General features: G+C 40.6%; 2 protein-coding genes across 3 annotated transcripts; one reads left to right on the forward strand and one right to left on the reverse strand.

Moving 5' to 3' along the window:
- Positions 1-1266: 1266 nt before the first annotated feature.
- On the reverse strand, positions 1267-4510 carry st6galnac4 (ST6 (alpha-N-acetyl-neuraminyl-2,3-beta-galactosyl-1,3)-N-acetylgalactosaminide alpha-2,6-sialyltransferase 4). Its single transcript, XM_034602054.1, has 5 exons — positions 4094-4510; positions 3843-3989; positions 2847-3256; positions 2106-2213; positions 1267-2010 (listed from the first exon to the last, which is right to left on the reverse strand). Exons 1-5 carry the CDS (start codon positions 4142-4144, stop codon positions 1824-1826), a joined length of 903 nt encoding a protein of 300 aa, XP_034457945.1. The 5' UTR covers positions 4145-4510; the 3' UTR covers positions 1267-1823.
- A 667-nt stretch (positions 4511-5177) lies between these two features.
- Positions 5178-16595, forward strand: miga2 (mitoguardin 2). 2 transcript variants are annotated; one of them, XM_034602053.1, is made up of 16 exons: positions 5178-5331; positions 6487-6754; positions 6886-7096; positions 7213-7328; positions 7439-7559; positions 8034-8161; positions 8306-8423; positions 8677-8783; positions 9575-9687; positions 10427-10499; positions 11631-11717; positions 11841-11939; positions 12324-12458; positions 12549-12602; positions 12701-12817; positions 13566-16595. In XM_034602053.1, the coding sequence occupies exons 2-16, from the start codon at positions 6659-6661 to the stop codon at positions 13752-13754; spliced, it is 1764 nt and encodes a 587-aa protein (XP_034457944.1). In that variant the 5' UTR covers positions 5178-5331; positions 6487-6658; the 3' UTR covers positions 13755-16595. The 2 variants fall into 2 exon arrangements, with proteins under 2 accessions (XP_034457944.1, XP_034457943.1); XM_034602052.1 differs by having other exon boundaries at positions 5317-5513; positions 13566-13754.
- The last annotated feature ends 1354 nt before the right edge of the window (positions 16596-17949 follow it).

Here is a 17949-nt window from a genome sequence, read left to right on the forward strand (position 1 = left end):
CCCATTCTAGGGTAAAAAAACAATTAGTACATTTGAGATGAAACACACAAGGATTATTTTTATGTTAAATATCTGCCAATAGATTCCTTTCGCCTAAATCTTACACACTGAACCTGTAATTGTCAGACCTATGGTTGGTTGTAACCGTACAGTATATGACCCTGGGTCTACAACATATATGATGCCCCATTCATCTGTGATAATTACTCAAAACATGTTAAAACATTTTTTTGGATGAAATACAAGTTTTAAACAAAAGAGCATAATATGACCTGAAAATGTAAGGCTCTCACACACACACAGCTAATTTATTCATGTTGACACTGATCTCACTCTCTCAGTTGTCGAGTTTACATTCAAATTTTTACTTTGCACAATTCACTACATATAAGTATCCTTCCTAAAAAGTAAATCATCATACACTTGAACTCAAACAGTGCATGTTTGAAATGTACAGTAAAACACTGACACAGTAGTTTGGACAGTAGTGCAAATACTATTTCAGTCTTTGGAATTAGTCACAAAATAAAAGCATAATGCAACTGACAAGGCAACACTAGAGTTTTCATTGTAAACAGGCAGCAGAATACTAAGGGTAAACAACTTTAACGTAGTTGTCGGTGCTGAAAACAAAGTGAAAGTGCCATCTACTGTTTGTGATTGAGAAGGTTACACCACCAATGCCACATGAAACATCTGCAAACTGCACAATCACACTGTGGGTTAAATGGCACTCAGGACATTATGGAAACATCAATGTTCACATCAACATGACCACATGTGTAGTTAAATTTAAAAATCGAAACTAACAACGCATTCAACATTTAAACTGTTTGTTGTGAGGGCAAGTAAAGAGCTTCAAGCTCAACAGTAAGTACTCCATTGTGAATAAATAAACAGCAAGAACCTTGTATCCTGTTTGATTATATGAGCAACACAAGTTCAGGCCCATGGCCACAGCTTTGAAAATATCAGAGGACAGAAAATTAAAATCAATCATCAAATGAAATGGGCCACATATAACACTTGCTTAAAACTTTGAAAACTTTTTTGAAAAGGCTGTCCAAGGGCGTTGGTTTACTTTAGCTGGAACTGGACTCTGCTCTGAGGCAGGCAGACCATGCAGAGTATTATTCAAGTTGTGAGGCGCAGTATGGCCCAGATGTCAGGGAGGAGAGCAGGAGAAACAATACTGGAGCCGGAACAATTAGACATTAGACAGAAAAATAATCACAATCGTTTTCAGATAATTAATTAATCATTGAAGTATTTTTTTTTTATTGCAAAATGACAAATCTCTGGTTAATCAATTAATTATCAATCAGGAAAATAAACACCAGACTGAGCACTTGTGAAATTATTTATCAGTTCCAGCAATATGCATAAGGTGCATTTTGTAGTTTTAAACGACAGAGGCCAGATTGCAGACTAAAATGAGACTGAATGTCAAGGCACAGGCATGAAGAAATTTAAGTATAAGCTTTGGTATAAACTGCTTTTAGTGGCTAATATCAGAATACTGACATATGGCTTTAAATGATGGGGATATTCAGTAATACTGAGGGTCGTGCGTCAAAATCTTCACTGGCATAGAAATTAAATGCATTATTTTATATCTATGATTGCAGATTTTTCCAATATAATCCAGTATCAAATGACTCAAAAAAACAGTGTAATCTCAAGTGAAAGCCGGAGTCCATCTCCAACACATTTTGTACATGTTCAAGTTCTTTTCCAGCAAATATTCAGAAGAACATCAGCAAAAGTGAATTCCACAGCAGTCGAGTAACGTCGGAAACATCTGGGAACTATCGCCTCCTCCTTCAGAGACTCCAGGAAGGGTGTTTAAACTTGATTTTATGGTGCGTGGCCCATCGGGCGTAGATGGCCTTCTCAGTGATGAAGCGATGACCCCCGCGTTTCGTGTGCTCGTGCACTTTGTACATCCTGCACTCGTTGACTCTGTTTTGCTCGTAGTAGTGGTAGGGAACAACGCTGTGATTGGCCCGACTGTCAGGAGGACAAAGTAGGTAATGGTTATATAAAAACTTTAAATTGTGCAAAGGGTGGCGCTTCAGTGTAGATCACAAACTGAAATGCCTTACCTGCAGTAGTTATCATCGATCATCCCGTACACATGGATACTTTCACACATGTCTATGGCCAGGATCATCGTGAAAAATCCAGTGCTGAGAAAAGCACCCGTCTTCATTCTGAGTGAGAGACACCAAACATCTGCTATTAAGAAAACATATTCGGTTGAAGCAAAAAGATTCGTCCACCGACAGAAAATCTACTGCTGACTTTTTAAAAACCAATGCGTTACTTTAATTAAAAGTTTATTAGTGGCTATTCTTTGTCACTTATCATCGTAACCTCGATATTTTTGGGTGTCGGACACTTTGTTGATATTTATAAATAAAAGCCCCAAAACAGCAATACATCATTGCTGTTTACGTAACTATATAATATGCTCATTGTTAGTGACCTCACGCTGTAGCATGGTCCATAAGTAAAATGTGTAAAGTTTGCATTTGTAAGTATATTGTGTATTTCCATGTTACATGCAGGTGTCTTATTTTGAAGGGTTCTCAGAAAATGCTGATAAAAAGGGAGTTACAGTAAAAGTAAACACTAACAGGACATAAAGTCCCACGGTTCAACTCCTGGCCTAGGGACCGTTTCTTTGACATAATCTGTGATTTATTTCTGCTAAAGCGTTGGGTTAGCTAATTTTATGTCACTATTGGAAACTTAATAATTCATTCATATGTTGTTTTTCCAAAGAAAAACAATACAATAATTTTCCTTCATTGATTCTACTAGAATATGAAGTCAAACGCTACCTGTTTTTTCCGGTTTCGTTCTGAAACACACCGTCACAGTACTGAATCTTCTCTCTGGTCACAGTGTAGATCTTCACATCCGGGTACTTCTTTGCTATTTTCAGGAGAGTGTTGAAGATGCGTCCTTTCCCGTCCTGCCTCATATTCCTATCAGGACCCCAGAACACGTATGTGGTGTCCGCCGACTGCTGGAAATAGTATCGTTCATTTTTCACCAACAGGGGAACGCTGGTGTGTGACACGACCCGAACACTGGTCCGGCTGCCCACGTCCCTCTCAAACCCATCCGTGGGTGCATTGTTCATCCGGATGACGCAGTCGAACTTGTCGATCTCGTCACCAATGCCAGCTCTGAGCATCTGACCTGAGCTGGAGACCAAGGCACACTGGTTGCAGTGCTTGTCCAGAAACTGTTGACAGAGGGGGGATAAAAATAACCCATAATGACAAAGAGGAGATATATTTTGGGTGACTAAAGTCATCCAGGTCATGGTCAGGAGTTTTACATGTGTACCTATGCAACTGGAGAAGCTTGTTCTGCCGCATACATCCAATTGCCTACATGCACATCGAGCCGCTGTGGCTCAAGAGTGAGAGAGGGTCGTGGGGGTGGTTTGTTCCCCGGTTCCTACATTCCGAAGTGCCCTTGTGCAAGATACAAACCCCAAATTGCCCCTGATGGCTGTGCCGACAGTGTATGAATGGTGTGTGATGGAAAAGGTGCTCCATACAGAGGCCCTATATGAATGTGTGCATATGGATGAATGCGACTTGGAGTGTAGAGCGCTTTGAGTGGTTGATTAGACTGAATAAATGCAGCCACTTTACCATTTACCATTACACATGTGTAACTCCTGCAAACATAAATTGATTACATAATAAAATAATAATTTGCAGCTATAATCCTGAGCAATCAGTTTTCAGGGTCAGCTCCTGAGTCATGACTTGGACCCACACCTCTGGAGGAAGGGGGGGGGGGGGTACCCTGCTCCTCACCTGCTCCATCCTGCCGGGGCTGATCCTCACGTAGCCCCTGAGCCCGCTGCTTTGCAGAACAGGCGACGGACCGTCCCGTGTGATCACATGTGCAACCCAAAACAAGAGGGGGAGGCTCAGGCTGAGCAGCAACAGCCATCGCAGCATCTGCGAGACGGAAGGTGTATGGTCAGAGGAAGCACATCCGTTCATGCACTGAATAGTTCACATATGAGTGCACACTTTGCATTAAATATCCCGCTAGTTCTTACCGGGGACTTCATTCCGAGGCCTTTGGGAGAGACCCCGCTGCAGAGAGCCATGCGGCACTCATGCTCCCAGCAGCCGGTTCACCTGAGGCGGAGGCGGTGACACGGACCAGCCCTGCAGCCAGGAACCATTCATCAGCAACACTATTCACATATTTTCAACGGATCACCTCCTCAGTTCTGGCGAGAGCTCACAAATCCGGGATCCTTTTCGTGTCCTCTGATCTGCATGCCTGTGAAGTCTCGTCTGATCTACACGGGAACATGTGTGAATTCACTCGTATCGGAGGTCGCTTTACTTCTTCATTGTTTCCTCGCCTCCTGTGTTGTTGTCAGACTGTGGTCGATTCTCGATTTCTAGGCCCTGAATCCACACTGCTCCTGCCAACACAACTTCCGGTGCGATTTTCACAACAAAAGTGTCATCTGAGTTAGTTAATACAACGATAGTACATGGTAATAAAAAGGGCACGTAGGAAGTTACCCTGTCGTGATCTTATTCTGAAAGGGGAATGGCTAGTACCGGAAGTGTTGTTTCTGCTTATTCTAGCCTATTTATATACTGCCTTTGATTCTAGCACATATTGTTTCATATAAAAGTTATTATTTTGCCTTGAAGATACAAATTCATTTAACAAATGGTAAAATGTAATGTTTAATTCAAGTGCCACTATTTAAAATAGCTTTAAACCACGCGAAGTCAAACAATTACTATTTAAAAGATAAATAAAAATGCTATTTCTACTTATTAGGAAGGTTGTGCTCACGTATTTTTTATTAAACCATTAAAAAAAACATCAATTTGTATTTCGTGTTATTTTAAATATTACTTTAAAACGATTATTACCTTAAATAATAATAATCATAATCACTTGTATTTCAATATGGTCCTTGCTCTGTTTGTGCTCGGGCCCTAATAATAATACTAATAATAAAACTAATAGAATTAATACTAATACTTATAGTAGGAATACTGTCAGGAAACTTTCTTTTTTACTTTGTGATCTCTGCTCTGTGATCTACAACCTGATTGGATTCTTAAAGCATTCATCCCGCCTACCTTTTAATTAATTGGTCAAGAAAGAATTCATTCCACTGTGCGTCGGACCTGATTGGTCCGTGGCCCCGTCAGTTTTCCGACGTCTCCAAAGCACCGCCCCCGCTGAAAAACCCTTGTGCGCGGCTCCTTCCTCTGGCGGTGACACCAGGAACGTCCTTCCCCGTCGTGTCGGATCTCCACGGTACGTACCGGTGTGTGGGGCTTGTTCGTGTTAGCGGCTGTGCCGGTGGTTCGCTGGGTAAAGAGCCGCTGGAGCCTCGGCGGTGTCCGGTTAACCCTCCGCCGCTGCCGGGGTCCGGTTGACCGGGTGATGCTGGGATGTGAAGTGACAGGTCTGGCTGCGCTATGCTAGCTGCAGCTAAGGTTAGCATACCCTCCTGTTGGGGCTGTTGTCTGCTGGTCTGTGCCCATTTCTGCTGGCCATAAACAAAACAGAAGAACAACCGAGCTCAGGGTCTCTATTCGTTATGCGTAAACGTTACAAAGTGGTGTCAGGGCTGATTTCAAGGCATCTGACTGACTGGCTAGCATGCTATCCCCCTTCTAGCCAAGTCTTATTTCAACTAGCCCCCTTTTATTTAGTGATCATTTGCACTGGCAGGCTGGGAATGGTTGCTCATGTTTTAGTATATTGGTGAATGATTAATGAATTACACAGTTTGGCTCCAAATAGAGAGGAAGAATCCTGCCACCTTTTTAGCCGCACCTTCTTGTGCCATGCACTGTAGGTGTGAGGGAACACGTACAGACAGGGTAGAGGTAAACTGGCATCATGACAAGCCGATCCGCTGCTTAACGGTAAATGAGAGCGAGAGCCCGAGCTTAACACACCAATCTCTAACTAGTTAATTATGCAGGGCTAGGCAAGGAATCAATATGAGTAACGTTTGTAATATACTTGTCATCAACACCAATATAAGAAAAGTACAATATAGTCTGTCGGGGAGGTGTAGAACACACTATGGATCTATTGGAGCCAGTATCGCTGTTGTAACTTGAAAGTCTAACACATCCCTCCACCAAGGCCCAACAGTCCACTTAAATTCAATCTTATAGAAAGCTGTCCCCTTAACGTGCCTGAGGTTTTTTTTTTCATCAAATCCATGAATTCTTCCTTGGGAATTAGAGAAAGTTAAAAGAAATATCCTGGATCCACCACTTGATCTGCTCCAAAATGTAATTGGTAATCCATCCAAGACAAATGGACAGGGGTGTCTATTGATACCACATGTTGATCATTTGCAAAGCCTGTGCATAGTAATGGAGCTCTTAAGCGAGGAGGCTTGTGCACTCTTTACAATTGTTATTTCCATTTCTCATTTCTTATTTATTGCAGGTGATTAAACTGCAGTCAGTGTGGAGTACAAGTTCAGGAGTGAATGTGGACAGACGGTTCATCAGCAGGCCCTGAGCTGGCTGATCCCACAGCGGAGAGGAAAACCTTGTTTTGGGTGAATGTGAGGGAGCTTTGGAGAACTGTGGCCTGAAGGCATTTCGATTTCTCTGAGATGTCAGTCAGACAAGCAGAAGGGATGTCCATCGCCCAGGCTTTGGCCATGACCGTGGCGGAGATACCGGTCTTTCTCTATTCCACATTTGGTCAGGTAAAAGGAGTTTTTCATGTTTACACAAAATCATCATCTGAAGACTTAAAAAGAAAACAAGTTACAATGGCTAAAATGATGTTTAAGGTGACTTGGTGATGACATTTCATGTTTGTCTTTCCTGCTTTCAGTCCATCTTTTCTCAGCTAAAACTTACACCAAACCTGAAGAAGGTGCTCTTTGCCACAGCGATAGGCAGTGTTGCTCTGGCTCTCACTGCTCATCAGCTCAAGAGGCGGGGGAGAAAAAGGAACCAGGCAACACAACGGAAGGAGGGCCAGAAGACAGTGGGAATACCTGAAGGACTGAGGAAGACAGGAAGACCCTCTTCATTAAAGAGAGGTGTGCATGTCTTCTTTTGTAAATCTGCAAATATGACTTTGCCTTTGGGTTGTAACGTTTGTCCGCATCTTCTTAAATATATCCAGGTAACGGAACGCTTAATGTTTCCTGTACAGGTCAGTTAACTGGTCGTCAGATGATGAGTCCGAGCAACAGGAGCAACGACACCATGAGTGGAATTTCTTCCCTGGCTCCCAGTAAACACTCAAGTTCCTCACACAGCCTTGCATCAGTTAGTTTCATACTCAGTTTTTCATTTCTGTCACGCTTACTCTTCTTTTCCCTCATTGCCCCTTGATCCGTTTTTTTATTCCTCTTTCATGTGAATTTGTTTTGGTACAGATGCGGGTCCCAAGCTCCCCAAACCAGTCTGCCAACCCATCCACGCCCTGGGAGGCCGAACCTGTGGCAGAAGAGTCAGGGGCACTAGAGGATGCGAACGCAGAGAATCTGTATTTAATTGGTAGGTATTTATTATCACTCAGGATTCTTTCTTAAGAAATGTGACATAAAGGCTGTGTGTAAAATATGAAGGAGAAGGCATCAAACATGTATTTGCTAGGATATAATGTCAGGGACAGAAACATGAGCTCAACTTTTATTATATTGTTATCAGAAATAACAAAGGATTGTAAAACCAAATTGGTTTTGGTTACAGCAGTAAATAACAAAAATACTTATTTTTACTGCATTGGCTGAATAAATAGGGGGTTGTTCACATTGCAGTTGTTTCCCACATTATATAAAGGCAGTGTTAAGAAGTTCTGGATATAATCTGTCAGTTGTTGGACTCTTGGACCCAAAATGCTGCTTGGCAGCAATTGCTCCAACACTAAAAACAATGGCCGAAGTTCTGTGCCACTTTTATCTCATAGTTTGGGCTTTCTGTCTGACATATAAATAATACATGTAAGCCTCTGTGCTAATGTCCTGCCAGGAATGGAGCTTTTTGAGGAAGCTCTGAGAAAGTGGGAACAAGCCCTGAATATTCGCCATCACGCCTCCTCAACCTCCAGCAACAACAGCCTCGCTCTGCAGGGGGCAGCGTGTGGAGACTTTCCCATGGTAACTGTCACACAATCATCATCAGTACAGACTTGGCTTGGTCATAGATCACACAGTAGTGCAGTATTAAAATGATCCTGGACTTTTTATTACGTAATATTTAAGTATATATGACCTGTTAAATACTATTCCCCTTAATTTTAGGCTGAAGCCCGTAATACAGGGTTTGCTGACAAGTTAGAGACTCTACTGCACAAGGCGTACCACCTACAGGAGGATTTTGGCAGCAGTATCCCTACAGACAGCGTGCTGGCAGACTTTGGTGAGAGTCATGTTCAACTTATTTATGATCTTCAAAGAGGGTGGAGAATAACCACATATCTGATCTGAAAAAAATGGAAATAACTACAGAGAGTGAATTAGATTTTGAACTTAATCAGTGAGGAGTTGGACCGATACTGTATCATAACGTACAGCTTTGTGATTCATGTTTTTAAAGTGAATTTATATCTTTGTTAACACATCTGTGTTTTGATTCCTGTGCTGTGAGCCAGTTTGTGTTTTTCCTTTGATAGAGAGTGAAGGAACTCTTATCTTGCCTCAAGTGGAGAATTTCCACAGACTGCAAGATGATGATGCGACTACTGTTACCTCCGACGAGTCCTTCTTCTCGGCCGCAGAGGTGAGTTTCCCATAACCCCCCCCTGCTCACGTGTGTATCAAGTACACTCTTTAAGGCCTTCGCACATCAATGGCGACGTGAATAAACACAAGGGCAGATTATTCAGAGGTGAATTTCGATGCACCTGACTTTTCACATTAATGGAACATTATGGCACCATAGTAGATCATAGTTTTTTCTTGAGTCTGAATTTGATGAAGGTCCTGTATGTTTGTACATTGTCACATCAGTGTGCATTTGGTTCATTCATTTTCTTTGACAGTAGTTGGGTCGCCTGTTGCTTGATCCAACAGATTCAAGTCAGCGACATCCTTTATTTTTAAAGATAAAAATAACTGTGAGCAATGATTAAACACAAATCTACTAAATAAATTGACAAATACACGTTATCTCAGACTGGATAGATGAGAAAGTTGTTTGTCTACTACTACTACTACTACTTCTTCAAAGAGTTTAAGTGCAAAAGTCCATAGAATGTGTGTGGTCTACCGGGGGCAGAGCTGGTTGTACAGTCTTACTGCTGCAGGAAGGAACGACCTGCGATACTTCTCCTTTAGATTTAGATTAGTCCTTCGCTGAAGGAGCTGCCCGGTGCTGTGACGGTGTCCTGCAGGGGACGGGACTGGTTGGACACATGTTCACCAAATATTTATTATATGCAGATTAATCGCACGGAAAAAACAAGCCTAATGTGCAAAGGCCTTTAGTCTCGCAGATCTAATCATGTCTGCTTTAAAACATATGGACTACACTGAGGTACTGTATGTGCTATGTTTTTCCCCTCTGACCAGCTGTTTGATGCCATGTCTCTGGAAGAGCACTACCAGCCTCTGAAGCCTGCAGCTCTTTATGCAGAAGCCTTGTCTCTGGTACGAGAGGGAAAAGTGTCATATAGGTCCCCGAGGTAACTGAAGCTCAACATCTCTACCTACATAAAACCATAAGCTGCATGTATAAGATCACTGTTAGTCACAAATGCATAAAGAACCATCAGGTAATCTCAGCCTGTTGTAAACATCCGTTCTCAGTAATCCGATCACAAGTGGGCAGTGCTAACTTAGGGAATGCACCCAAGATGCATTGAGGACGCATTTGAGATCTAATCACTCAGTCAACATGCGGAGGTGGTCTGGGACACATGTGGCCACTATAGTTTCATAATTACGGCATGGTCACACATGCACGTCAAATTTAAACTCCATAGGAAGCCACACTGCAGATTTGCCTCCCCTGTTTTCCATATATTGAATTATTTCACACTTACACACCCAAACACATTGACAACAGACACACCTGTATAATCAGACTGGCTTAAAACAACATCCCTTGGTCTTCTCAAACAGAAATGACATTATTTGCATATAGAGCGGGGAAGTGAGAACCTATCGAAGGTGTTCCCGAGAGACTCATACAAGACTCAGTTTAAAGTGTGAACAGACAAACCGATCGCTCTACACTTGTGGTCGGATCTCTCAGAACAGATGTTAAAACCAGGTCTGAATAGGTCCAAATGTGCAAGTACCTGCTAAACAATGTGGAGCATTTAGTAGCCAAAAAACTGATATGTCACAGAGCTTAAGTCAGAGTAATTATTAGGATTTTGTGTTTGCTTAAAGTTTCATACCTTTCTTTTTTTTTAACAGGACTGAATTACTTGAATGTTATGGTGATCAAGATTTCCTTGCCAAACTTCACTGTGTGAGACAAGCATTCCAGGTCAGTTTCAGCTCATAAGACTGGCACATATTTCAACTGATAATTTGTATTTGTTTGGTTCATAACCGCCCACCTTGTTTTTTAAGACATTATTCATGTTTTGAAAATTGCTTACACTGCACTGATATTTTCCTCTTCTCGTCTTTTTATCCGTTTCTCACCTTGTTCTCTATAGTTTGTCAGAAATGTACGTCCTTGTGCAAACGGTAGAAGGATGTGCTCATCAAAACAGTGAGCTGTGAAGCAGAAAATAAACGAAGCTAAATTAAACATTTTAAAAGAGGGATCCTGCAGGAAAACTGGGTTTAAGTAAATTGTGCTAATTGTGTATGGTTGCCAGTCTTAAAAATTGGTTAGCAATGAATCACACAGTCCAGTTGCTAAGCTGTAGTGCAGTCAGATTAAGACAAAGGTTATCATGCCAATAAAAATAATAATTTTAGGATGATGAATATAATAAGGCATTGTAATTAAGGTCTAAGCCGGTCATCAAAGATTTCTCTTTCTCTCTGTTTTTTTCTTTTTGGGGGACTCATCATCTCATATCTCACACATTGCATGTAACGAGACACACTCCAGCAAACCTGAGTTAGTAAAATGCCATCTCTATGCAGGTGCAGTTGTACCTACAGGCAGTGAATCGGGTTTCTTTGCTTAAAGCTATAAAGTTACACATACAGAGAGCAGGTGACTCATGGTGTTCCTTACAATTAAAAAAAATGGATGATACTGTGGGTCTGTACAACACTTTACATTTATTCTTGAGGCCTAGGTTAACATGCTCTGAAAATTGGACCGGCTTCATATCTCATATGTGAAGAGTTGCACATATGCTGCAGAGAACAATTACATCTGCTGTGTTTAAAGTAAATGTATTGAACTCTGCTGTGTTTATCTGCTTGTGAGCGTAATTGTTCTCAGTCCCCCCCCCCCGAGAAAGATAACTCACCTTTAAGTTCAGCGTGGAGCTGAATATGAGTTTTATGCATCTTGGAATGCATCAGCTGCAGCTCTACAACACTACACTTTGTTGCATAGGCTTGAATATATGCTATATGCTTAATGTATAAACCAAATTGAATTGTTCCAGAAATGACTAGAAAAAAGACTGATAATGCGTTTTCCTTCCAGGTGCTGCTGTTAGATGAAACTCATCGCACGTTTTTCATGGAGACCGGGAAGCAGATGATTACAGGGTTAATGGTGAAGGCAAACAAGGTAAATCACTACATTTGGATCCTCAGTTGTTAACTTGTACTATTTAGATGAACAGGTGACAGGTCTGCCTCTGTGGACATGTTTGCATGGCTTATACTTATAACTTTTTTTTCCTTATCTCAGAGTCCTAAAGGCTTCCTAGAGAGCTACGAGGACATGCTGCTTTACACCCAGAGAGAGGAAACGTGGCCAATTACGACGATGGAGCTAGAGGGCCGAGGAGTGAGTAACGTTGTCATTCATGTCATGCAACTGATTGTCCTTATTATTTGGTTTTTCAGCATGTGCCTCTTAACATAACCACATGTGGGTGCAGTTGTCAGACACGGAGTGTGTGCTAACAGAGAGTCGGGCCATTTCCATGAACCTGAGAAGCCCTGTGACTAACCTGAATTAAACTTTAACTACAGTGCGCCTAACAATCAGGTGGCTCTCTGCATCTCGCCTGAATTTTCCAGACAATTGCCTGTGAACTCATCTGACGTGGACAATATCCTGCTGCGTTCTTCATATGTGAAAGACAAACCCTTTTAGGCTAATGTGGTTGTTCGTTTTGCACCTTTTTAACACAATGTATTTCTTTTCCACATGTCATGATCCGTGCAGGTGGTGTGTATGAACTTTTTTGACATAGTGTTGGACTTCATCCTAATGGACGCATTCGAAGACCTGGAGAGCCCTCCCTCATCTGTGGTAGCTGTGCTGAGGAATCGCTGGCTCTCTGACAGCTTCAAAGAGACGGTTAATTTACACTCCATCGTGCACACACACAAATTCCTTGATTATACCAAAGATGAGTCGTCCAATAAGAGAGTTGTGTTTTTCCTTTAGGCTCTGGCGACTGCTTGCTGGTCTGTCCTAAAAGCGAAAAGGCGTCTGCTCATGGTGAGTTCGAGACTGTCTGTCTGAAAATTGGGTGCTTTTTATTGCGTTGTGTTTTTATTGCATTTTGATTTTGACAGCCGTGTCTCTACTGTCCATAGGTTCCTGATGGTTTTATCTCCCACTTCTATGCCATATCCGAACATGTGAGCCCAGTTTTAGCTTATGGGTTTTTGGGACCCAGGCAGCACCTAAGTGAAGTCTGCACTATCTTCAAGGTGAGAGCAAAGTGTTGACTAAAAACATGTCAGCTAGTAACCGTTTAAATGGACACATGAAGTTCATTCTACTCATCAGCACCATACACCATGTGACTCTGGAATAGTTTAACTTTTTCATCAGTGATATTTCAATTGTGGCTCGAGACATTACACATCACATTACAACAGAAAGTCTGTGTTACAAACTGGGATTATGATGATCTTAAGTGGCATTATGTTAAGTGTAGGATCCAAGGATTTTAGCATGCAACTTATTCAAAGAGCTAAAATTCAGGACATCTGCGAATAAGAGAACATGCTAACATGCAAACTAAGATTATTAACATTGTATATATTACACTTGCATTATCACCATGTTAGCATTAGCATTGTGAGCGTGCTGACAGTAGCATTTAGCTCAAAGTACTGCAGTGCCTAACTACAGCCTCATGGAGCTGGCATTGCTAGCCAGACTTGCATCTGAGAATTTATTTCTTGCATCACCAGCTTGTCCCAGTCTGACTGTTGCATCATTAGCTACTTTGGGCAAGCTTACTGCAGCTCAGCCACCCATAGCTAGCTTGTTAGCTTCAACACCAGCACGCAAAGAATCCTAGAGGATAGGTTTGCCCGAGAAGGTTCCACTGATTTGGACCAAACGTGACCTGTAGGATAACCTTTGTGTGTAAAATCAGTACTCCTTTAAATTAAATTTACCATATCATGCATTGATTTCCATCACTTATCTCCCTCCTCTCTTCTGCAGCAACAAATCGTGCAGTACCTTAAGGATATGTTTGACCACGACAAGGTCCGCTTCACCTCTGCTAGCAGCTTGGCCGAGGACATCCTGAACCTTTCCCACCGGCGCAGCGAGATTTTACTGGGGTATCTGGGGATCAACAGACTTGTGGAGCTCAACGGTTCCCCGCCCAGGGACACCGAGAGCTCTTAAGGGCCCAGCTCAAACAGCATGAAGGGTTACTGAGGGCTTCATGGGGCTTGTGCAGGCCGGACGCAGCGTAGTCGCAGCTCAGCACTTGATCTGCACTAAGACTGGATTAAATCATACTCCTGTGATAAACTGGGAACCACAGTTAATTATTCATTCATCATCAAACACTGACAGAGGATATATTTTCACTAGCATCACTGGTTCTAATGAGGGAAACTGGTTGGACTCCACCTCTCCCTTGTTATCAGCTGCTGGGCTGCGTATCCGGAGAATGCCTACATGTGATCTCAGACGTGTGAGGATGTGTCTCTTACTTGTTGGGTGGCTACTACTAAACACACGAAACAGAAGCATGGGGAACAGGTGAAAACTGTCCCTTCCACATTATTCTTTCACGTGGAGCAAGTGTCTTTCAGATAACTAGTGGTTGCACCTTCCATTCGTCTGACGTGTGAAAACACATGGAATATCATTGTCTTCACTGTTACGTGAAAAGAAGTGTGTTGACATGTTTTGTTTTATATTAAAGGGGCAAAGGTATTTGTTAAATCCATGATAATGTGTGACAGATTTGCAGTGTGTAATGAAGGACGTAATGAATTTATCTCCTCACTAATGCTACTTAAGTCCTCTTTAATTTAAAAAGTATTTATTCCAGTTTGATTTGGTCAAGTAGGCTAAGATGTGACATATCAGAGTGACTGTATTAAGAAGTGTAGTGTAATGACAATGAAATAAGGTCATCCTGAAGCTATATGCAGACCCCAGACCATTTCTCATATAGTCTTCTGGACATAGCAGTGATCCCGCGAAGATGCAACTTTCTCCAAGTCATAGGAATCCCACACTTTGTCTGGCAATGAATCCCATGGCACAAACAAACTGCAAATAACAGAAACATATGTTTTAATACTATTACATAGGATTGGTGTGGATTAGTAATAACTACCTTAAATTCAGCATTAGGTGATGCATAAATTCTTACAGTTAATTCGTTACCTTTCTGTAACACGGTGAGGTTGGTGGGCTTGGCAGAGCCCGCCACTAGTTTATTAATTGGTTTTGCCATGTGAATCGCTTCCAAACACTTGGGCCTTTCTGCGAAAGTATCCAAACCCAAGTTATATGAACATATAAACCTCTGTTTTCAGTGCAATGTTTGAAACAGTAGTAGATATGGAGTATGGTTGTTTTTCAACCATCATGGGTTATTTGTTATTCATGAGTATATGATGAGTGAAAAAATTACGTTTTTCTCAGTGGGTCTGATTTTTCACAGCAGACATTTGTCAGCATTCTAACAGGAAAAGCACCAGTGTTTGTAATAACAGTAACAACGGCTCTGTTTTATTCAAGTGTCTCAGTAAACCATGACGGCAGTGGTGGAAAATTAATGATTGAGGTTTTGCTGATTAAACTGTTGAACAGTGTTTATACAAGTTAGAATTCACTCTGCTTCAGCCAATCATAACAGTGACAGGCTCCTTACACAGTAAAGCATTAGTAATAATAACCCTATTATATATTGTAATAATCCTATTATATAATAACATGTACATGCAATATAGCCCCATTTAAAAAAAAATTCTGCATAATAACAGCTTTTACTTTTGATACTTAAATGCATTTTACTGTCACTGCTTTTTGTCAACTTCTGTGTTTGATTGCACTGCATTTGATTATTAATTATTACTATAACTAATAGTGGAGCTTTTATAAAATATTCTGATTGTGCAATCATGGCCCATTTTGCACAATACCAGCACCCTGAAACTGAAGCAGCTCTATGGAACTGGGCCATCATTGGTTTTATTTACACTTGTGCTTTTCCCAACGCATCAAACTAATAAGAATAATAATGATTGCATTATAAAAATAAGAAAAATGTCTTCTGTGAAAAAGGTCAATGCTCATGGCTGTAACAAAGTGAACACAGCGACTACCATCGAACACCTTTAGAGACTGAAAGATAAAACTCGGCCTCAAGTGTGATATGTGATCAAAAACACATTTTCCCTTTCATCAAATCCACATACTGTGTGTTGTTGGTTTTCTTCTCTGCCCATTTTAAAATAGACACGACCAGTAACAGCACCAGTATTAGTCTAAGGTTGTTTTGTGTCTGATCTCATGCAGACTTTTACTGAAGAAGTGGGCATTGTACAGTCTGACTGTTACCTACATAAGTGCACTGATGAAAACCCCTGTGTTCCTCTTGTTTTCCCAATAACTGAGCTTGTTGGAGCACGGAGACACTGAAGGGACGCGAAGATGCCAAGTGAAATGGAGTTTTATGCAGACTGAAGCTCATTTTTGTTAAAGAAAACTATCAAAAACTGAATTAATCTTAATGAAATATGATTATTCATGAAAATGGAAACAGTGTCTTTGTGGTTGTCTGCAACATTTCTGTCTCATTCTGAAATTCACAGAGGAATTTCTTTTATCATACATTGTTATGCATTAATTTTGTGATCTGAGCTCTTGTTGCAACATGCCTCTGAAGGTCAGAGCTCATAAGTCTTTATTTCTAAATGCAATGCAATCCTTTGTCCAGAATCAGCATTGAAGGGATTATTTCTGATGATTATTTCCGTTTCAATCACACATGAACTTGCAGCTGGAGATGGAGCCTTTCCAGAAAAAGATTTAGTTCTGTGTTTTGATAGATATGCAGCTTTGTGTTCTGAAGCATTTTGCACTTTATCAGAAAAGCAGAAAGATACAGGAATGTCCCACAACTCTTATAATTTGAATAATTAGTTTGAGAACAATAATTAAGCAGTTGAAATTACTCCACGACAGAAGTGATGTACTGTTGATAACACAGAACACATAGTATAAAAAAAAACTATATTCCCAGAAACCTATGTTACGCAAGATATTTATTCTGGTTACTATGATAACTTTATGATTTAGTGTCCATGTTGAATGTAAACATCTTGACTGTGTGTGATCAAATCCCTGATGAACTGCTTTAGTAATCTGTTTTCTCCCCAGTTTCAGTCCGTTGTTGTAGATCATCAGCAGTATGTATCATGCAGGCAAATGCTAATGTTTAGGTTGTTAGTCACTGTGTCATGAGAGTAGATCAGTTTGATTCCTCCAGCAGCCTTTGCATGTTTCGCAATGTAGACTCTCTTCAAAATGCATCAATCATATATGTACTGCAGCATTTCGAAGCAGGCTCATCCCTATAGTTGCTGCTGTTGTTAGTTTTTCAAAAGCCCCAATTAGAAATACTCTGAATGAAATGTTTAGGAACTGAAAGTCATTTGAAAGTCAATATTCAGGCAATCTCTTAGGGGATTATAGTTTTACGAGGATTTCTGATGGCCAAAATGATTTTAATGCAATACATTACAAGTGTCCTATTCATGCCTTTTGTCTTTTCTATTGTTAAATTACAATGCCAGCACAACCTGTCCATTGATTTTGATTCTCCATATTAATTAAATGTGATTTTTTTTGTTATTAAATCATATATTTATTCGCCTTTTTTTCATCAGTGGATGACGGCTCATTGTATTTCATATTGCACCGGGAATCAAACTGTTCTTATACAAATTGTTTTGTTGTTACAGTAAGAAGGTATATGTAAATGACTAAAAAACAGTCGACCAATCATGAGTCAGTCACAGCTGTCAATCATGATGTTTCACCCAGTTTTTATTGCATCAAATAACTCAGTGGGATAGGAAGTACCTACAATTACAGAAACAAGGTTTGAGACAAGTATATTCAAAGTATACTTTGACTTTTTAGTTTGGACCGTGTCCCATTCACTTACAGGACTACGAAAATATAGTTCAATATTAGGTCAGTAGAGGGTGCTCAAACTCCTGCTGTAGTTTTGCTGAACGAGTTAATAACCTCATATCTACATCCTACCTCTACAGTAAGACATTATCAATGCATATTTGTCTTTTCATTTAAGCAAATATAACTGCACTCAAAAATGACAGTGATGAAGTAAAACACAACACAACAGCTTTTCCACTTTATGTCCTTTTATGATCTTTTATATGATTTATTATAATATAACTACATTTAATTTTATTCATTGAAATATTATACTTGTAAAAAAATGTATCAATGTAAAGTGTGTGTTCTATTATTATTATTATTATTATATTTGAATTAAAACCAGCACTTTAACCACACGTTTCATGAAAATATGCATTTCAGAGAGACT

Source organism: Hippoglossus hippoglossus, chromosome 12, assembly GCF_009819705.1.
Source record: "Hippoglossus hippoglossus isolate fHipHip1 chromosome 12, fHipHip1.pri, whole genome shotgun sequence".
NCBI lineage: Eukaryota > Metazoa > Chordata > Actinopteri > Pleuronectiformes > Pleuronectidae > Hippoglossus > Hippoglossus hippoglossus.

Coding starts and splice junctions, on each gene's coding strand:
- st6galnac4 (XM_034602054.1), bottom strand. CDS start 4,144: ATGGCTCTCTGCAGCGGGGTCTCTCCCAAAGGCCTCGGAATGAAGTCC. Junction 3,257..3,842: donor GCCCCGGCAGGATGGAGCAG/GTGAGGAGCAGG, acceptor CTCTGTCAACAG/TTTCTGGACAAGCACTGCAA. Junction 2,214..2,846: donor AACGAAACCGGAAAAAACAG/GTAGCGTTTGAC, acceptor TCTCTCACTCAG/AATGAAGACGGGTGCTTTTC.
- miga2 (XM_034602053.1), top strand. CDS start 6,659: ATGTCAGTCAGACAAGCAGAAGGGATGTCCATCGCCCAGGCTTTGGCC. Junction 8,424..8,676: donor CAGCGTGCTGGCAGACTTTG/GTGAGAGTCATG, acceptor TTCCTTTGATAG/AGAGTGAAGGAACTCTTATC. Junction 12,818..13,565: donor AAGTCTGCACTATCTTCAAG/GTGAGAGCAAAG, acceptor TCTCTTCTGCAG/CAACAAATCGTGCAGTACCT.